This window comes from Anastrepha ludens, chromosome 4, assembly GCF_028408465.1.
Source record: "Anastrepha ludens isolate Willacy chromosome 4, idAnaLude1.1, whole genome shotgun sequence".
Taxonomy (NCBI): Eukaryota; Metazoa; Arthropoda; class Insecta; order Diptera; family Tephritidae; genus Anastrepha; species Anastrepha ludens.
Window position 1 is genome coordinate 93,161,068 of NC_071500.1, and position 22,994 is coordinate 93,184,061.

At 33.6% G+C, this 22,994-nt stretch overlaps 1 protein-coding gene across 2 annotated transcripts in view; it reads left to right on the plus strand.

Annotated features, from left to right (window-relative positions):
- The window catches only part of LOC128860192 (battenin), a 36,049-nt gene extending 13,306 nt beyond the window's left edge, over nt 1-22,743 (plus strand). Inside the window, exons 1-5 of one of the 2 annotated variants that reach the window (XM_054097503.1) lie at nt 629-1,046; nt 18,710-19,062; nt 19,132-19,290; nt 21,354-21,693; nt 21,774-22,743. In XM_054097503.1, the coding sequence (XP_053953478.1) occupies nt 18,749-19,062; nt 19,132-19,290; nt 21,354-21,693; nt 21,774-22,208 (1,248 nt within the window). In that variant the 5' untranslated portion in view covers nt 629-1,046; nt 18,710-18,748 and the 3' untranslated portion in view covers nt 22,209-22,743. Of the gene's footprint in view, nt 1-628; nt 1,047-18,709; nt 19,063-19,131; nt 19,291-21,353; nt 21,694-21,773 lie in introns of those variants that run through there. The other variant, XM_054097504.1, reaches the window with a different exon arrangement.
- The last annotated feature ends 251 nt before the right edge of the window (nt 22,744-22,994 follow it).

A 22,994-nucleotide genomic window follows, 5' to 3' on the forward strand; every position in this document is an offset into this window, starting at 1 on the left:
ACCAACAACATTACTTATTTTGTTTTCGAACCAAAAGTTTGGCCCCCAAAACGGCAGCCAGCATAGCCAATCAGCGTCAATGATGAAGCACTGCATATACAACAACAAAAGAAAACAGCAACTACTGCATTTATTGCAGTCGGCTGACGAAGAGCTGAGATCGATAGGCAGTGAGAGCATGAAAATACATATTAAAATTGATCGGCTGATTGCCTCACGTTTTTGGTGTTTTAAATTTTATATATTCTTTAAAATTCTTTTTGTTTCATTTTGATTTTCTCCCGATTTCGTGCTCGGCTGTTGACTAACTTGCATGTGCACATTTTTAATGTGGGTCGTCACAGCAAATACAAACAAAACAAGGGAGCAAATTAGCACAAGTGTTGTAGAGGAGAAAAGGGCGCTCGATCCATGCGGATCGACACAGAACACGATGAGATGTCAAAGCGGCAAAGCGAAGTAAAGACAAGTTCTTTTTTGTTTTTGTTTTGGGTAGTTTTTTTTTGCTTCAATCTTTATTGTTTTATAGCTCATTTGTAGATTGAGCTGCAGCCGTTTTTTTTATTGTATTTTTATGTATTTCACTTTTTTACGTGTAATCATTCATTGTGTGCGATTTCGATTCACGTTTTTGGCGGCGGATTCAGTTGCTGGCGGCAAGCAGTTTGCGCTACACGCAAAACGCTTAAAATTTTCAAAACATTGAGTAACTGCTAGTACTCCCACTAAGTGATTAGTGATTTTTTGACTAAGTGATTTTTAAATTTAGCAGCGTAAAGTTAAGGGAAGAATACGTAAAGTGTTAGAATAGCAGCGCGTGCAGAAAGTTGATTGTTTACTATTAAACAGAATAAATTTTCAAAACAAAAAAGGAAAATTATAAATAATATATTTTTTGAATACATTTAAATAGAACCTTTAAAATGTATTTAAAACTTGTATAAAGCGAACTTAATAAATTTAACGGCAGAATCTAATAAATAATAATAATAATAAGACTTAGGTTAACTGCGCAAATAAACTCCAGTATTAAAATTGCTTTGGTGGTAAGTTAAATAAAGAATGTAAATAATATGCAACTAAAATAATTTGCAATTCGTAAAAATAATTTTTAAGAAAATAAATTATAAACGTACTATAATATATTACATATATATATATAATTGGCGCATACACCCTTTTCGGGTGTTTGGTGGTGTGCGTCTTGATATTGTTCCACAAATGGAGAGACCTACAGTTTCAAGCCGACTCCGATGAGGAGCTTTTTCATGGCAGAAATACACTCGGAGGTTTGCCGTTGCCTGCCGAGGGGCGACCGCTACTAGAAAAATGTTTTTCTTAATTTTGGTGTTTCACCGAGTTTCGAACCGTCGTTTTCTCACTATAATATATTGGAGAACTAAAAAAATGTATGAGACAGAAATAAGTTCTTTTTTGGTCTCGATTTTATGCCAAGTTATAGACAACTCAAAAGTATCAGAGTATCCCATAACCTTTCAATTCATGAAAACCATTTTTATGTTAGATAAGGCTTACAACTCTAATTATGTATGTATGTACTTGTACATAATAAAGGCCAGCTATAGAAATTATTGTTTTTTGTCTACCCAGTTATAGACGATTAAAATTATTTTCAAAGATTTTTGCAATTTGCCCAATTTTGCAATTCATGCAAATCAGTTTTGTGATAAATAAAGAATAGAGGTAATATTAGTTACTCAAAAGAAAAAAAATGTGATATAAATATTTTTTTATTATAGACAACTAAAATTATTTTAAAGAGCGCCCATAATGTTTTAATCATGATAATCATTTATAAGCTGAATATAAAATAGAATCAAAGTAATATTTTCGAAAAATCATGAAAATAATTTTTGAGCTGGAAAAAAAAATAGAATCAAAGTAATATTTTGGAAAAACAAATTGATAATCATTCTTTCTTTAATTCACGAAAATCATTTTTAAGCTGAATAAAGAATAGAGTCAAAGTAATATTTTCGACATTAATTTTTTTTTTATTCGACACAAGTTTTTTTTATTATAAACTACCGAAACATTTTGAAGATATTCCAACATTTTTTCATTTCATGAAAATCATTTTGAAGCTAAACCAAAAATAGAGTTAAAGTAATATTTTCGAAAAAAAAAAAATGTACATTAATTTTTTTTACTACAGACAACCAAAATAAGTGTATAGTATCGCTGCAGCTTGGGTTGTATAAACGGAGGCATAGCTAGGGGGGAGTCCGGCCGTGATTGTTTCTCCTTTCGTTAAAATAAATTGGCGATCAAAAGACTGAGGGCTCAGTAGGTTTTTTCGGTTTAGGAGGCTTTTGTGGTCTTCTTTTTTCAACAGTGAGATTATCTGCTTTTTATTTAAATTTTTTTAATGCTACATTAATTTCACGTTGAGATTATGCTCCTTTGATCCTCCGTCGAACATATTTTTCAAAACCTTCCGGGTCTGGCCAGACCCCTATGTATTTACATGCATTTGCTACCTACAGAAGCAAAAATAATCGCAGAAACTATTTTGGTTTGTAAAAAAAAGGATTTTTTGTTTCGTTCTTTATTTTGATTCATATTAAATATGGTTGAAGAAAAAAAATTGATTACCATGAAATTTATGTTGAAGTGTGAAGTGATATCTATTTCTGTATTCGATGGTAGGTAAGCAAAACGTTTATAAGCGACTTTTGAGAGCTGTTGACATATTATGCTTGTATATTTCTTTTTTTTTTCCTTGTTCAGTCCTTCCGGGAGCATAGGACCTCGACAAGACTCTTCCAACACGGTTCTGTGCTGTTGTTTTTGCACCGTCGCATGAGATATCGGGCAACATCGAACTCCAAATGTTTTCTGGTCGACCGCGACCTCTGCTCCCTTGCGGGTTCCAGTCCATATAATACAATACAATCGTCCTGTTCGAGGATCCTTTTTAAAAAATAATATCTCTAAACCGATACAAAATAAAATTTTAGGAAGCCACCTGGAAGCTCAAGACGTTAGCTAAATAAATATGTTAAATTTACGTTGAAAGTCATGGTAGGTAGGTAGGTGGGGCGGCTGTCGCAATGACACACTTAGACCTTCCATAGGTTGAAAGTCAAAAAAACCAATCTGGCCAAACCAGTCGCCCAACGGAGGGTTAAATTTTTGAATCACGTAAAGGCATTGAACCTATTGTATTTTGCCACATTTGCCACTCATACCTATTACTTAGCGCTGGGTAAGGTTCTGATGATCCATTTACGAGGACGGTTCAATAAGTACCCGTGTTTGATGACAGAGGGCGTTACTTAGGAAAGTTGGTGTTAGCATCGTGTGCTGTTATCTATAAAACGACAACAAAACAAATTTCAGACTGATTGATAGGTTAGTTTGGACTTGGCAGCTATTCGAGTAAGATGTGTTTTGTAATTTTCGCTATCGTTCGGTATTTCTACTATAAAGTCGGATGCTGTCTATGGGGACGCTTCACCATCTATGACCACAGTTAGGCATTGTTGCAACGAACTTAGACGTAGGTGAATATCCGTTTTTGATGAGGAGCCACCAGGACACCCGGCAGACGTGGTTACCGAGGCGAAGACAGTCCCATCGGCCGGAAAGGTCAGGGCGACGATTTATTGGGATGCGAAGAGTGCCTTCCTCATGGATTTTTTAGCGAAAAGGAATAACGATCACTGGACATTAGTACAGTGGAGCGCTTTCACAAAAAATTGAAGGAGACACAGCCGCATTTTGCGAAAAAGAAGGTGCTGTTTCCCCACGATAACGCACCCGTACATGCATCCGAAGTTGTAGCCGTCAAACTGCCGCACCTCCCCTATTCACCCAATCCGGCTGCCTTGCGACTTGTTCTTGTTCTCTAACATGAAGGAATGGCTCGCGGGAAAGAAATTAAGTTCAAATGAGGAAGTCGTCGCCGAGACAGAGGTGTATTTTGGAGAGTTCGACACATGCTATTTTTGAAGGGGTTAAAAAATGGCCGGAGCGTTGGGAGAAATGGAACTTTCTAAAAGGGGGCTATGTTGAAAAATAAAAAAATAAAAATTGGCGTCTTCTTTTCTAACACGGATACTTATTGAACCCCCCTCGTATGGTATACTCCGCGCAACGATTTTTTAATTCCATCCATGGCAAATATATTTTTTTATAATCTGTTCAAAACAAACTTTTTTATAATCTCATCCATGGCAAAGCCTCATAATGGCTTGGTTCTCTGTACAGTTTTAAAATAAACCTTGTTCAACATGCCAAGTAAATTGCTCATTAACACATGATTTTACTGTAATTTTTAGTAATTTTTCTTATATATTAGCATGCAAAATTTACCTATATATTTGTATATATAACTGCATGTTGAGAAATCAAAATATTCATATGCACGTGTATATGTGTGTTGTTATATGACCGAGTTCTAATTATTTATAGTTTAAAAACAAAAAAGTTGTTGACAAAAAAGTTTACCAACAAGGAAATCAAATCGAATACATACATATGTATGTACAATACATTCACAAATTGAATACCTTAATTGACATGTGATTTTCACAAATTATTTACCTATTGTTGTACTCGTAATACGTAAGCAATAGCACTTTTTACGTTCAATCTATTATGTGATAGGCAATAATAATAGTATTTGATGCCAAAGAGGAAGCTAATATACAACAATTCAGTTGAGATTTGGCTGTGACTGTACAATTAAAAACAAAACAAAAAACAATTAAAAAAAACAACGAAACTTGCAAATTGTTTTTGTTCTTCAGTACCTATGTAAATTTCTGCTAAAAAAATCAATTGTTTTGCTATGCAGAAACTCAAATGCGGGCAATACCTAGTAAATATTAATAAAGATTCCCCTTGAATTTTATTCAGCATATGTTATATTACATATATTTTTTGTTGTTGTAATAAAGGCACTAACAGTCAACAACCTCCTCTTAGCGAAGTGTAACATTTAAATTCTTCGTTATTATGTAACAGGTAACAGTCACTAAAACTAACTGAGCAACAATGAGTAGGCTCAAGAGGGCCGATGTAAATCATTGTTGGCTTCTGGTCTGCACATCGACATTTAACATAGCCACATACTGTTATCTGTTTCTGTACGGCAGCACAAGTGTAACAGTACAAAAATCCAGTAGTCGCGCTTAAAATTCTTATTGCAACTAATTCATTAATATAAAAATATTCATCAATATTTTGTGAATTTTTTTAACTATTCTTGTTGGTAAATATAACTGTGTTATTTATTTTTCGAAAATTGTATACTTTGATCCTAAAAAAAAAAGTGGTACATTTGAGTTTTTGGTACAAGTTTTTTACGATGCATTTTCTTTTAACGTTGCGAGAACACTGTTTGTACGCCTGTTCAGCTTATTTTTACAATTCAATATTTATTTCTTTATGGGCTTCTCTTCCCTGTAAAAAAATAATTCATTTGACCGCATTAAGTATGTATTTTATCATATGGATTCTAGGTATTATTCTCGTCCTATAACATAAAAACTCAAACTCAATCAATTAAGCTAAAAAAAAAATGTATTCGAGGAAATGCCATAATACCCAGATAATCACTCATAATTACAGATACAGTCAATTTAATTTATTTATGTGCAAAGCTTCAGTGACGTACAAAATGCCAATAGACAAAAATGAAACGCAAATAGCGCAAGCAATGAAATGGATTGTCTTATGGATGACTTATCACAATTACACGATTTAGTACGAAGCTGCTATCTATGAAACCGATTCTTAGCGTCATAGGAGTTGCAGTGAAAAATATGTGATGGGGGAACTTTTAGTAGCTATAAGAATACCAGTTCCCTTGCCATGGTCGTCATCAGAGTGGGGAGCTCTTATGTGTGAGGCTTTGCTTGTGTTTTCAATTATTTTTAGCTGATGGGTTCCAAATCCAGCGCACAATCAGATATTCTGAGCTGTTTCACCTTCTCACATTAGTTCGCACACAAACAGGTGATCGGAAGCCGCCCAGACTCAGACTCAATTAGCCCAAAAGATGTCATTTTGATGGACCATTTGTAGAACCACAGCTTTCTATTAGACATACCATCTTGATTTGACTATGAATCTGCCTATACCGTCTGTTTTCTTTCCTGCAATTTCTTTCAAGTTAACCATCGAGAATTCCCCGAGCATCCAGACTTGGATACTCATAAAGATAATGAAAGGCTGTTTCCTTAGATTTTTCGTGATTGTAGCTTCTGCATCTGTCGTTGTGTGGCCATCCCGTCTCCATGCCACAACTTCTGGGTTTATTTAATTATTTTGCAGGTATTCGTGTTAGTCAATCTGTCAACTGCCTGCTTCTGGAATAGCGAAAAGATCTTCCTTTTGCAAAGGTCTGGCTGTCCCCACTATTTCTACCGCTCCGGATTCGTTATAGGATGCCCCCTGCCTTGCCAATTCATCTGCTTTCTCATTTCCTCTTATGCCCTTATTACCAGCTATCCAGGTAAGAGTGATGTCTGTCGTGCGCTCTAAAGCATTAAGTTCTTCTTTGCGTTGTCTGGCGATTTTTGAATTGTAAAAACACTGTAAAACTAGTTTGGATGAAATGGAATTGGAATCTAAGGTCTTCATAGCAGCTTGACTGTCTGAAAAATTAGCCACTATTGCTAATAGTTCTGTCTGGAAAACGCTGCCATAGGCAGGTAGTCGAATTGATTTGGATAAGTTGAGCGGGTTCGAATAGAGGTCAGCTCCTACATCACAGTTAATCTTGGAACCGCCAGCGTACATTTCAATTTCGAATCTACCAATCACCTTCCCTTTCCTCCATGCGGCTCTCGTTGGAAAACGTATCGTAAATTCTTTCTTGAAGTTAAGGTCGGAGATTAAGAAGCCTGATTTGCTTTGAGTAGTGAGGGCCCCTATAAGAGAATCTTGCTGTGACCGTACGATCTTGTTGACCAGCTTCCTATGTCTCTGAGTCTCACCATGCTGCATGTGGCGATTGTTCTTTTTAGTACTTCTGTCGATCACATTACCAAGGATCGATGTACTTTATATAGCGGCAATACGATTAATCAAATTAAAATGCTTGAGTTGAACTTGGCTTATTCGATTCTACACGCCAACTGCTTAAAAAATGTTTACTTTCTCATTCGCGTAAGCCTAATTTATTTTCATTTATTTCTCGAAAATTGCAAACTTCAAATAAATATAAAATTTCTCACTAAAATTATTATTGCCTTGCGTTGACTTCTGCATGAGGTGGGAGAGTGAAACTGTACAAAAACTAATTAAATATTCAGCTCAGTTCGCTTTTGAACTACAAGCGATGCTTGACTTACCTTCAACGGCCAATTGGCTCGTATTTGTACATACACACATACTCACGTAGCAGACCGAACTTGAAAATGCCGCAAAAAAATATTCAAATTTACGAGCGTAAATATGTACATGTGTATGTATACGGGTATGTAAGCATAATACAAATTCTAATATTACTGCGAAAAATTCAAATTTGAAACGTTTAGGCCGAAATTCTTCAACTATTGGTAATGTGTGCCGTAATTTTTCGCTAAAAATAAAAGGTTCAGGTGAGAGAAAATCATGTTTTGATTTGATGAAATGTTTACTGATCGTAAAGAACTTAGAGCAGAGTGTTGTTCCACAAATGGAGGGGCCTACAGTTTCAAGCCGACTCCCAACAGCAGATTTTTTTTTTTTTTTTGAGAAGCTTTTTCATAACAGAATACACCGAAGGTTTGCCATTGCCTGCCGAGGGGCGACTCCTATTACATAGCAAATGGTTTGCAACAAGGGTCAGTAAATGCCCCAGTTCTTTTCAATCTCTTTATACTTGACTTGCTGCATAAAATAGGCAATATCATAGCCTTTGCTGATGATATTGTCATTTACCATCCAGACATAACAATAGAGGATATTAACAGAAATCTGCAACTGAAATACAATATTGTAGAAGATTTTACAGCAAACTGGCATCTTAAAATAAATACAAAGAAATGCGAAAGCATTTTGTTTCGTCCACCCATAAAAAGATGCAACTCAAATAGCAGAAAAAAATGGAAAAATTTTAAATATAATATCTAATGAAACCAGAATCCCTAGTGGTTTGAAACCACTGAGAGAGTAAAATATCTCGGTATTCACCTTGATCAATTTTTATACTATAACGATCACATTAACCTCCAAGTCGAGAAGACCGCAAGAGCTTTCCATATCTATAAAAAAATGTTTTCATCGAAACTACCACACAAGAAAGTCAAAATATTAATGTACCAAACCCCGGTAAGACCAATACTCACATATGGTTGCTCAATTTAGTACAAGATTTCACCCTCATATATGGAACGGCGAAGGAAGCTTGAGAGAAGAATACTACGATCATGTACTTCCTTATACAGATCACAAAATAGTAACTATACCAAATACATCTCGAACTCAAAGCTTTATAATATAGCGAAAGTGGCCAGAATTGATTGTCATATTATAAATTTAATAAGAAAACATATCCGGCGTTGCCTATACAATACCAATAACATATTAATAAGAGCGTTTTACTACGAAAGCGACGATTATTTCTCACTAGCTATTTCTAATGTATTTCCACCTCCCGAATCCTTCTTATACCTCGACAAAAAAGGCTTTATACAAAACGAAAACCACACGCTAATAATATATCACATATTCAGAAGAGCGAACAATAAAATAATCACATCAAAAACACTTAATGCAAATAATAAACGTTTTAATACATATGTATATTTCAAGCTGCGAAAAAATCGAATCCACCCTTACCGTTAAAAACTGGTGGTGGTTAACAAATGACACGCAACACGAACTCATACCACCTTTCTAGTCTGTCTACCTTCTTTTACTACTTTTAAGCCTTTTATTATAAACGATAATCTATGCATCGTTTTTGTTCCCTTTTTGCCTGCATCAAAGATATAAAATATTTTAATAACTTCTAAGTTAAAACAATATCAATTTCAATACTAAGGAAAAGTTACTCGACATCAGATAGTATACGTGCTTGAGAGCTCGTCTAGAGACATTGTACGACTTAATATTATTAGTTGAAAGTAAATAAACAAATATAAAAAAAAAGCCGACTCCCAACAGCAGATATTTTTTTGAGAAGTTTTTTCATGACAGAATATACCGAAGGTTTGCCATTGCCTGCCGAGGGGCGACACCTCTTAGAAAAAACTTTTTCTTCATTTTGGTGTTGCACCGAGATTCGAACCTACCTGACGTCTTTGTGGAGGCTTTACTTTGTGTAGGAGAAATTATTCTTGGGAAATTTCCCCTCTGTTTTGCCTGCAAACGCAATGCTGTGTTATTTATTTATTCATTAATGTCTAACAAAACTCAGAACAGACATTTAAGATGTAAAAATTCAGAACTTAAATACAAATTTACAATGTTGAATATTAAAATGTTTAGTAAAATTAGATTATCAACATAAGAAACCATTAAATTGCTAAAAATTTATTACAATTGAATTTTAACGAAATTAATAATTATGAGACTAAAACAACAAATATACTAGGTATTATTTTGATTTATTACATAGAAAGTAAGTTTTTAATTGCATTTGAAATACTTGTTTGGCCCTAGAAAGGTCTAACTCCAAAAGGGTTGAGAGATAATTAAGGTCAAACAACTTTCTAACGAGTGGCACATTGGCATTATATAATGTCCTACTAAAGCGAACGCGAAAAATCTTGCAACAGCGAACATTTCTGCAAGGAATATTAAACTAAAGCGTGGTTAAGTTTCAAGAGCCGGTGTTGATTTTGAATAAAATACAATTGTTTTAAGAAATTATTGTTATTTTTCTTTATTATGATAATATTGGTATGGCTCAGTTACGTATGGAACAAAATATTGGCCATATGGCCGCATCCAATGGTCCAAATTTTCGATGACGATGAGGCATAATTCAGGTTCTATTCCGTTAATGTGGCGAATTGTCTCATCCTTTAGCTCTTGAATTGTTGCTGGCTTATCCACGTACACCTTTTCTTTCAAATAACCCCAAAGAAAGAAGTCCAACGGTGTCAAATCATATGATCTTGGCGGCCAATTGACATCGCCGCGACGTGAGATTATTCGGCCATCAAATTTTTCACGCAAAAGAGATATTGTTTCGTAAGCCGTCCTGTTGATACCACATATTGTCCACATCCGTATCTTCCAATTCAGGCCATAAAAAAATCGTTATCATCTCTCGATAACGAAAACTATTCACAGTTACTGCTCTAGAACATAATCAAGATGCATGTTAATTTATGTTTTCAGGGTCGCTGATTACCAATTTGATCTTAAAATTTTGAAAATCCACCCCCTTCCACCCCTATTGGCCACCCCCTCACGTGAAATAGCGTATATTCAAGAACATAATCAAGATGCATGTAAATTTATATGTTTTCGGGGTCGCAAGGTAGCAAGTGGTAGCAGCTGAATTTTATAAAAAAAATTGCAAAAAATGTATCTACGTATTGCTGCAGCTAAAAATTTTGTGTCGAGGTATTAATATGTACTAAAGATTTCTCGTATTTTACTAACCTTCCGAAGATGATTCCCTTTGGTTTTGTTCAATTTACTCCATTACAAAATCTTTCAAATGTGTACAACTTTCACTATTCATCGACGGTAATACGATGCTCAAACGAAGGCCACGTTGCGACTGAAAATACAGAAGATACTTAGGGTACAGGACGTTGTTATGCACGGTTTTCACTACTCAAGGCATTACTGTAGCCAACCCAAATACAAAAAAACTCTATCTAGAAACTTTCTTTTCGACTTTTGGCCAGCTTTTTGGGAATCGGCCGCACTGTGCGGTCTTCAAATAAAAGCAGCATAATCTAGTGTAATATCTTAGAAGTATATGGGTTAGTGAAGTGCTATGAATGACGTCTAACAAAAGCGAGCATAGCAAGTGAATTGGAAGCGGCATAATTAAAGTGCGTGATAAAATTGAGCTTTTTATCAAAGAAACCCCCTAAATCATTTATAACATCGAACGAAGCAAGATATGTATAATTGATATGATAAGAGGTTTTAAGGGGGCATTCAAGCTTAGAAAATATAATTTTATGACATTTTCAATATTAAGAAATATACGCTTCATAAGGCACCAGGAAAAAAAATTACTCAACTCGGACTGTAGAATGGCTGAATCACTCGAATTTTTTACTTCCGTATACACTTTTAGGTCATCAACATAGAGAAGAAAATTAGCAAAGGAAAAACAGAACAAATATCATTAATAAACAAAGCAAATAACAAAGGTCCTAAAATACTACCCTGAGGTACACCAAGGGTGGCGATGAACTGTCTCGAAGAAACTCCATCGATAAGTGCAGTACTGCATCTCTTTATTAAATCGGATCGAATTCAATCAAGGAAAGTTGAATGAAAACCAAAACATGCCAATTTAGTTACTAAAATCATATGGAAGATTTTATCGAACGTGAAATAAAATGTTCACCGAACTCGCCTCTCAACAAGTCCATTGTTACGCGTGCTGTGTGGCATGTGGCACCGTCTTGCTGAAACCACATGTCATGCAAGTCAAGCTCTTGCATTTTGGGCAAAAAAGAGTTGGATATCATTACACGGTATCGCTCACCATTCGCAGTTACGTTACGATTCACAGCATCTTTTGAAGAAGTCCGGTCTCCAGCCCATACACCGCACCAAACTGTGACCTTTTCTGGATACATTGGTAGCTCTTGCAATTCTTCTGGCTCATCTTCTCTCCAAAATCAACAAGTCTGCTTATTTACGTACCCATTGATCCAAAAATGAGCTTCGTCGCTGAACACAGTTTTTCGATAAAAAATCCATTCATTCTGCGTTGCGGTAGGTCGTTCGGCTTCAATTCTTGCACCAGCTGTATTTGGAAAGGCTTCACATCTAAATCCTTTCGGAAAATTTTCTACGTTGTTGAGTAACAGAGGCCCAATTGCGGCGAACGGCGACGAATCGATAATTGATGGTCATCATTAACACTGGCCGATACAGCTGCGATATTTTCTTCAGTTCGCACTCTACGTAAGCGTGTTGGTGGTTTGATGTCCTATAATGTAAATTTGGTTCTAAATTTAGTCACAATAGCTCGAATAGCCGCTTCAGTGGGTCGATTAAACTGACCATAAAATGGAAGAAGCGCGCGATAAACTTTCTTAACAGAACACGCATTGTTATAATAAAATTCAATGATTTGCAAGCGTTGTTCGTTTGTAAGACGATTCATGGTTAAATTAAAGACCAAACTGAAGATGTTTGACAGTGAAACAAAACACGAAACGTGTGTCAGCTGTTTAAACCAACTGTTTAAAAAGATAATAGCTAAAAAATTACCCGTTACAAAACCATTCTGTCTGACTAATTAGACGTTTAATTTGGCAACACATTCAAAAAGTTTAGATACAGCAGATAATTTGGAAATTGTCTAATTATATAAAGAAATGCTTCCGCGTATTGGGTATATGGGCAATGCTAATATTTTGTAGAATTTCCTCTGCAATGTCCTAGAACTTCGAATTTTACAGGTAATAAAAAGTTGACGGGCAGTGCACACTTTTACAGCGAAAGAGGCTAATATGCAGCCCTGCAAAAAGTAGTTAACATACAAAAAAAAAAACAATTATTCAAATTCAAGAGGTGATTCATTTCTGGTGACATATATGACTTTCCCAATAAAAAATATATATTTTTAATAATTGTCTTATTATTTTTATTAACTTCTACTTAGCCACAGTTTGCAAAAAACTCAACTTTTTCCCTACTTACCTAAAAAAAAATTTGGAAAAACTGCATAAGCCTTGCAGCACCTTTAAATATCAACCGTTTTTTAAATAAAAAATATGCAAAATTTCTTCTCCCAATTTCAGTACTTCAGTGCTCTTCGTGGACAACCCTAATCTGCTCATGACATGCATGTTTGGGCCCAAAAATTGCGATCAAAAGTAGCAAAAGAGCAAAATTTAAAAAAAAAGATATGCAATGCAAACAACGCGCAGTAGCATAGTAACATTGAGTGGGTAATAAACAAAGCTGTTAACACTTGGCTTATAAAGAACGTGTTTTAAAATGGCTAATCTTTAAAGTGAATAGCAAAATTTGTATTTAACATTGGCAGGCGGACATGCTTAAGCCTAAGCGTATCTATGTACATACATATGCCTCTATAGGGGATCAGCTCACTTCAAATACACATTAAAAGCACTATTTTTGTTTTTTACTACTCTTCACTGATATTTCGCATCCACTGTGCAACACTTTTATGGCCGCTCAAGCCAGCACGGACTTTGTGGCTATACATACTTTCTGAAAGAATAGCCTTCCGGTAATAAAGCACTCGCAGGATTTGCAAAAGTTAGTTTGAATTTGTTGTTTAAGGCTTACTAAAGCGTTCATGTCCCGACTTAAGTTGACTTCAAAAAAGTGTAAAAAATAGTTAAACATAGTTAAAAAAAAGTATGAAAAAACCGTATTTTTTGTTAAAATAGTTTTTTTTATTGTTAAAAATATTTGTGAAAACACAATTTTTTTAAAACATTTTTGTGAATTATTTTTTTGTTAAAAAAACTTTTTTTTTGTTAAAAATGTTAAAAAAAAAAATTATTTAAATTTTGTATGAAAAGTGTATGCACTTAAAAAATAATCAACAATTATGTTTTCATGAATTTAAAAATGGGGGTATATATATTAGTTTTTTTAAGAGAAATATTTTCGCTTTATTTTGAGATTTTTATAATTTGTTTTTTAAAAAAAAAATTTGCTCCTTAATTTTTCTGTCAATTTCCACATTATATTTTTCGGGAAAATATAATATTTTTTGCTAAAATGTTCTGTGAAAAAATTTTTTTTTCGTTTTTACAAATTTTTTTGAAAAAATTTTTTTTTACAATTTTTACGAATGAAAAGTGTATGCACTTAAAAAATAATTAACAATCATATTTTCGTCATGTGTAATTTTTCTCATTTTTGAAAATGAAAGTTCTTAAATAAAAAAAAAACAACATTGCATCAGATATTTATAATTTTTTTTTAATGAAACGTACTCCTTTAAAAATTTTTTTCTGTCTGTTTTCACAATATATTTTTCGGGAATAAATCATATATTTTGCTAAAAATTGTTGTGAAAAAATATTTTTTTTGTTAAAAATTTTTGTAAATAAAATTTTTTTATGTTACACATTTTTTTGTATGGGGAATAAATCATAATTATATTTTGCTAAAAATTGTTGTGAAAAAATTTGGTTTTTGTTGAAAATTTTTGTGAAACAATTTTTTTTCCAATTTTACAAGTGATAAAAAATAATCTACAATTAATTTTTCCCCATTTGCAATTTTTCTCATTTTTAATATAAAAATGAAAATTCTTAAATAAAAAAAACCAACTGGCAACATAAATTTTCATATATTTATTTGATCCCTGCGTGACTGCGGCATGAATTTGAAGTAATTTAAAAATTAACAGTAATGAGAGAGCTAAAAGCTATTTTCATATGAAATTCACAGCAGGGGTATGTTCAGAGAAATCTCTGTTAAATGTTGTCTTTACTCTGCCAATGCCAAAGTGAACTAAACGGATGTGTAGTATAGTAGAAAAGTTCAATGTTAGCTGCAAGTATGAGATCATCAGTCATACAAAATTTAGGTATTATGTGCGACTATGTTTACAATAACTTTTATGTTTTTTATAATTGGCGCGTACACCCTTTTTTGGGTTTTTGGCCGAGCTCCTCCTCCTATTTGAGGTGTGCGTCTTGATGTTGTTCCACAAACGGAAGGACCCACAGTTTCAAGCCGACTCCGAACGGCAGATATTTTTATGAGGAGCTTTTTCATGGCTTTTGTTTGTGCAAAAAATATCAGAAGTGAATGCACTTTTGACAAACCGTCTCCGATCTACACCAATGGGTTACACATACGCCGCGTAGCACTGGCTCTCTTTACTCTACTTAATTGACGCTGCCACTGAGTTGAATTGTGCTTGGAAAATTAAAATGTAAATTTACCCATGGCACGCGTCCGGAAGCTTTAATTACCTTAGTTGCAATTTCAATTGAAATATTTTCAAAAAAAATCAACTTATTAAATTTGTTTGACTTCGCTTTGGCCAAGAAGAGCGCACAATAGTTTATCTATTATGTAGTACTGGCACACACTATGCTATATATACATAATATGTAAGTATATTATGAGCACACATTTGTTTTATGCGCCTCTAATACGCGTACAAATGAGCTATTTTTGCATAACCAAGTCAATAAACTATCAATCATGCAAGTAAACAAAATTAAGCTTCCGCATGCGAGCTTGAGAGTTTGCTTGAGCTAAGCAAATTCAATGAAAGCAAAGTAGTTGCGAGGAAACTATATTTTATATGAAGATAAGGCTTAAGGTAAATAATACCTAAAAAAATATTACAGTAGGTGAATAATGAGGCTGTATACAACAGTAGAACATAGATCTCCACGATATTAAAGTAGCCACGAATGTCGAAAGCAACATAAAGCTGGAAGGAAAATTTAACTAAATTTAAGTGAGAAACTGAAAAACCGTAAAATAAAAGAATTCCATCATATGAGTTGCACTGGTTGACCTGTGGTCACGCATAGACCGATTAGGTTCATAAAACTATAATAAAAATCTCACTTAAAAATGCTTTACCTATAAAGAAGTATAACCAGCCATTATACGCGATCGCGAAAAATACTTTTTATCTTTCAAATCTATAGGTATTATGAGCGTACTTTCGTTTATTCCCCCCATATACTCGTATGTATGTACGAAATATTTGTTTTATCACTAATTTTAATCTAAAACGGAATTTTAATGGCACTTATAAATCATCTAAACTAAGTCGCTTTGATATGAGTTTATCATCTCGTAAAAATGCGTGCTTTGATATGAGATAAGAAAAATCTTGGAATTACTTTATAATTTATTGCAGTATGAAAATCATAGTTCAAACTAATTGACGGCAATTAATTTATTCTCAATATATCACTTGCACACTTAGCTATCGATAAATATATTAGTTATTAATAATAATTACACTCAGTTTTACACTGCTAACAGGCTGTGTAGGCGCACAGTGGTACAAAATACGGTAAAAAACGCTTTTTAAAATATAAAAAAATAAGTGGAATAACGAATGGATTTTTAGTGTATCCAGGATACTGGGATCACTGATTGCGCTACTGAATTTAGAATTTCCAACTTAGGTTAGGTTAGGTTAGCCTGGTTGGTATTAAGCCTCGCATAGATCTTTTGGTCCCTGGCGATAACGAGAGATGGAGACCGACCTCTATGAATACTGAAAGTAGACACCTTGTAGGATGTCAGCGCTTTTGGCGAATCTAAGAAGAGCTGGGGGATCCGATTTTGAGACATCCTCCAGGCCCCCAGTTAAGTTAAAGCTAACTCTCATTGATTTTGATTGTTCCAGTATGATCTTCTTAGTCTATCCGCTTCTTCCTGATTAAGAGAGGCCACAAAATGGGCTTGAACCTATAAATGTGGAGACCGCCCCTTCACTGGCTAATTGGTTTGCCATTTCGTGTTTAGTAAATGCTAAGTGCTCTAAAACCCATGCGATACCTACCTCTTGTTTTGGCTCATTCGATAAAAAATTCAGGTTTTCAGTAATCAAACTAAGCATCTAACTTTTAGCGATTGCTAGTTATGACATTGAATTTAGATCCTGCAAATTTACACAATGAAACACAAGTTGCAAGAAAGTCATTGAGAATTTTTTTTTATGTCAAAAGATTCAAGTAGATATTCTGGTCATGGTTTTATATTTTTCTGAAAATTGGTTTATTTCCAGCATAATAAGAAGTAAATTGAAAAAATGTTGAAAAACATTTGATAATTTTGAGATTTGAGGACAAAATATACTTAAAAAAATTTTATTTACAATTTTTAAAATTAAAAAAAAATTTATTTTCAATCTTTAAAAAAAAATTTTAGTTTTTATTTTCAATTTATATAAATAAAATTTTTTAAGGTCCTCGCCTCATTGGTGTCTTGGAAACGAAAAAAAGGTTTTTATATTCTTGATTTCACTATTCAATTTTTTGATCCTGTTTTTTGGTGATACGAGGTTCATTAAAAAAGTTGTCAGTCTTTTTTGAAGGCTTGTAACTTTTTGAGAGAACCTCGTATGGCCAAAAAAAAATGTTTATTTAGGCGCCTTAATGTTTTTTAATGTTCGTTTCTTAATAAATGTTTTTTTTTCTAATTCTTTTTAATTTTTTTAATGTCTCAATTTTGGATTTTTAATAAAATTTGTTTTTTGAAAGCTTTTAACAAATTTCGTTTTTTTTTGACACATTTTCTTTGTCATTTGTAGAAAGTCTCACCCTTTCAGTTTTTTTTTATGATCAAATATATTAAACATTTATTTTTTTTATTTAATTTTATTTATTATATTTTGTTTTATTTTATTTTTTAGGTATAAGTTTGTTTAAGTTTTTAATTTAATATTATTATAATTATTTCATTAAGAAAAAATTTGAAGGGGTGATTTTTCCACAAATGACAAAAAAAAATGTGTCCCAAATATATTAAAAATTTTCTAATATAATTTGTCAAAAACTTTCACAACAAAAATTTTATTAAGAAACAAAAATTTAAAAAACAAAAAAACATTAGAAAAAAGTGAAAAATAATCTTTTTTAAGTAATATTTTATGTCCAACTTTCGAAATTATCAAAGGTTTTGCAAATTTTTTTACTTAAACGAACTTTTTTTATTTTATCTTATTTATTAATATTTTTTTATTTTTTTTTCGCGGTACTGTTCACCATTGCATTTGACCAAGTAAGCAAAGTTTGCGAAAAATACAAAAAAATCGACTACGGAATCTATGCGGATGATCTATTTGTCTTCACGAGAATTCCCGACTTATCTCGCACAAAAGATATATTTTCCAAAATCCTTATAGACATAGACAGATGGGGTAACACTTCAGGTGCATCACTATCAATCACTAAATGCAAAACGCTGCAAATCTGTAAAAAACATAACATAATAAAAATGAACCTTTTTTTTTGTTTTAATTTTCAAAGTAAACTACTCGAATGAAATATCAAAAATGTAAGAAATGGTTTTTAATAATAGCGATTGCTTCCGATAAGTTATAACAAGCCTATTTCCATGTAAAAGTCTATAATACAAATTGTGGAAAGTTCAGAGTAGCAAAAAAAGGGGTTTGGGCATGCCAAACTACAACTTCTAAGAATCGCTCAGCCTAAAAATGTTGGGATTACAAACATACGAGTATATGCGTCATTTTTTTATTGTTATATTATTATTATAGAGTAAATCCCCACTATTATAAATTCAAGCGCACTACAATAATGCGATTACAAAACAATGAAAGTTTAATGTAAACCTCGAATCGATTAGGTGAAAAAATTAAAAATAACAACGTTGATTAATGAATCTATTTAAAATGCAGAACACGCGATGGGCGCGCATGACTGCCAACTAAATTAGATATTAAAAAAAAAAAAAACAAATCATAATAAACAAGAAATAAAAAATAAATAAAAATTAAATGCCAAGTTAAATTAAATGCGAGCTCGTAAATATTCTATTTACCTCATTTATTTAAAATTATTTACGCAAATGCATGATTACTAAAATCCCCCTCGTTCTCTGCCCCTTTTTACAGCGCCACAACTGCGACGCTTAGGAAAAACCTCTCTCGAAAATGTCCGGCAATCAAGAGGTTATTGTTGCCTCACCCGTCTCCCCGCATCCACCACCAAAAGACCGCAAGCTATGGCGCGATCTCACCGCCTATTGGATGTTGGGTCTCTGCAACAACTATGGCTATGTGGTAATGTTGAGCGCAGCACACGATATTATCGCTCAATTTCAAGATGAAACGGTAGATGATAACACAACTGAGGATGAGAATGCGCGTAAATGTCATTTGGTATCGACGGGCGCCATTTTGTTGGCGGATATTTTACCTTCGTTATTTGTGAAAATGGTCATTCCCTTCCTGCCGTTTTGGGTGCAGTAAGTGTTTAGAGTAAAACTAAATAATTTAATAGAATTTCACTTGAATGCATTTTTTTTGTCTGATAGTTTCAAAATTCTGCTCGCTATTCTGCTGTCAGCATCTGGTTTTCTGCTCGTTGGTTTCGCTACAGCTGAGTGGATGGCACTGCTGGGTGTGGTTATTACTTCGGCGAGTAGCGGTATTGGTGAACCGACTTTCCTGTCGTATTCGTCGCATTTCAATAAGTGAGTACTTGTGTATATATGTATGTATATAAGAATTCCGCGATTCGATGTAATTGTTTGGTGAAATTTTGATGGTTCATTTCACAGTTTCGTTTAAAAACTCAAAGTAAAAATTCGAAATTTAAATATTTGAAGGCCATTAAAACTATTTGTTTCATTTAAAATTAGAAAAAAAATTTAAGTATAAAATTTTTGAAGCTCATAGAAGTGTTGAAAAAGAATTATAAGAAAAATATTTATTTCCAAAAAGTTTTCAAATTTAGCAAGAGCTTACAAAATATTTCATTCCTTGTTTTTTTTTTTGTATCGCAAATGTGCCCAAAGGCCGACACTTCGACCTTCACCCTCACTCCTTCAAGTCATCCACTAAATTTGCACAATCGCACATTTTCTGGTATGCAAAATGAACTTACGACAAAAATGTGGTTTAAAATTATAAAAATATATTTAGTTAGTCATTCATATTACAATTAAAGTTTATTTTATATTGAAATTTTTTCAAGTAATTTCACACAAAAAAAATTTCAAATTCTTCGAAAGGATGAAAAGTCATCAATCCAGGCTTGTTTCATTAAAATCTGCATAAAATGTTTAGAAGCAGAAAAATTAGTGTAATATTACTTAAAACTAGTGCCGCAAAACACGTGCTACATTCTTCTTCACCTCTAATATTTACCGGGCGCAAAATTACTCATCCAATTTTGGTTTTGAATAACTTGAAAAAAAAAATAAAAAAAACTGTTGTATAATTTTGAGTGATGAAAATCTCTATTTCTTACCAGAATTATGAATCTTCCATGGTTGATGAGGATGATTAATTTTGCGCCACCTTGTATGAAAGCTATATTTTTATAACTTTAACTATTATAATTAAATATTCAGAATTAAATTTATGCTCTTGTATTTTTATTTTCGGTGAAATTCACGAACTTCCCTTAAAAACAATAATTAAAATATTTAAAATTCATGGAAGGCGTAAACATTGGCCTTGTAGACAATTTATGTATTTTATGAATTTTTTGCAATAAATAAACTCAATAGTATTGCTTGAAATATGAGATTGATGTATTCCTGACACATTTTCAGTGTTTTTCTAATCAATATAAACGTACTCAAAAAATGTTTATAAGTACTTCCAAACGATGAATCACTATTTTCTAGAAGATGGGCGTACTATTTCGATTTAATTTATTTGAAGTTTTCGAAAAGAAGAAGAGAAGTAACTATATTTTTAAATATACTAAGTACACCAAGTAAAAAAAATACGTCCTTTCGACGTACATTTTTTTAAGCACTTTTTTAAGTAGACAAAGAATGTTCCAGGCCCATACGTCCAAGAGATGAATATCTGGTTTTTGCATTAGTTGGTTTCCGGAAAGTGTTGTGGTTTACGTTTAATTCAAGCTAATACGTCCAAAAGATGAATATCTGGATTTTACTTTACATAGTTTTTGTGATTATTTAAAGTTGTTGTATACTAAAAATATTTTCGCAAGTTTTGTTCCAAGCCCATATGTCGAAACGATGAATACTTGGTTTTTGCATTATGCGTTTTGTTTGAAGGTTTTTCGAGAATGTAGAGGTTTTAGTTTATACCTAGGCAATACGTCTAAAAGACGAATATGTGTTTTTTTCATAACAAAATTATTTGTTATTATTTACAACTGTACCATATTAAAATATATATCGAAAACCTTGTTGTTTCACTTATTCCAAGCTAATACATCTAAATGATGAATATCCGGTTTTTGAATTACATATGTTTTTGTTAGTATTTATACCGTGTATTAAATTTTCACGAAAGAACGAAAGAAAAACGAACAGTTGAATTGGTATAAGCATATCACACAAAAAATTCATCTATTGGACGAAATTAATGTTATTTTTGTTTTTAATGGAAACTTTTCATAATAATACGTTATTTAGAAGCTTAAAAATTTACTATCAATAGTATTGCGTCTTGTTGCCCACCAAACATTTGTGCATCGAATCGATGAACATACATAAATAATATTTTGAAACGTAAAGTTTTTGTATTACGAAATCACTTTTGTCACTTCCAGAAATGTCGTTTCCACCTGGTCATCTGGCACTGGCGGCGCCGGCGTAATTGGCTCACTCTCCTACGCCTCACTGCGAGCACTTCAAGTCAGCCCACGCGATACGATGCTCATCATGCTGATCTTCCCGGCGCTGGAAGCATTCTCCTTCTGGGTCGTACTACGCAAACCCACTATTATTCCGCTCACCAAATCTGCGCTTGAGTCCACAGAGGAATTGGTGGCTGACGATAAGCCATTGCGTGGTTTCAAAGAAAAACTAGTCTACATTAAAACTCTATGGCCTTATATGTTGCCACTGGCACTAGTCTACTTTTTTGAGTATTTCATCAATCAGGGATTGGTAAGTGAACGTGAAAGCGCAACATGTAAAAGATTTTTTTAAAATATTTATGTTTTTTTCATTTCCATTTCTTCCTACAGTTCGAACTGGTCTACTTCGAGAATAGCACACTCTCGCAGGCCTCGCAGTATCGCTGGTTCAATGTCGACTATCAAATTGGTGTATTCATCTCCCGCTCATCGGTCAATCTATACAAAATCAAGAAAATATGGCTCATGGCAGTCTTTCAGTTTATCAACGTCGCCTACTTCCTTACCGAGACGATATACTTCTATACGCCAACCATTTGGATCACGCTGGTCATTGTGTTGTGGGAGGGTTTGTTAGGCGGTGGCGCCTATGTAAATACATTCTATCGCATGTCTAAGGAAATTACGCCCGGCAGAAGACGTTTCGCTATGGCTATGGTGACACAATCGGATGCCTATGGCATTGCGTTGGCCGGCTTCTTGGCCATTCCACTGCATAATGCAATTTGCTCGCTACCGGCAGCGCATCGGAAAGTGGTGTGGTGAATAGGCAGCGATAATGGGAGGGTCTCGTATTTTAGTTGAGTTTAGTTTAAGTCAGACAATAATTAGAATAATTTAAGACAAGCCATCGGATTGTAATGATTGTAATGCATAGGAATTCACGTATTAAAAAGTTATTATATGTTAATGTAATTATTAGTCGACCGCTTAACGGAAAGAATTGTTATACTTGTAGTAGATAAGCGAACTTTAAGGTTTCGCAGAATTGTTACATATAAGTGCTGACATGAACTGAGTACAAAGATTAATTGCTTGTGTACTTTTGCATCTCTTTGCAAGGGAAGCGCAAAACTAATTCAGGGAATCGTTATTGAAATAAACGAATTTGACCACATTTTTTTGAATGTGTGAAAGCTGGCTGCGAAGAGCTTCGATGAAAATCAAATTACAAATTTTATTTTTTGTATGAGTAGAAAAGAATATAAATTGGTAATATTAATGAAAAATATATATATGTACATATATAAATATTTTTTGTCGGAGCAGACTAGCAAGTACAGCACTCAGACAACATTAAGTCCATTGTATTATAATTCTTTTCATTTTATTAATGCCGAGTAGTCAAGGTGGTCGCTCCTTAACATATCCGTGCCAAAGACCTCAAACCTGATTCGAGCTAAAGCCAGGCAGACGCACAGAAAGTCGTCCGCCATCTCATCCTCCTCTCCACATGTTGGGCAGAGTGCACTGCCTGAGATGCCTACCTTTTCCATGTGCTTCGCCCATAGAAAGTGGCCCATCAACAGTCCAATCAGCTGCCTACAGTCC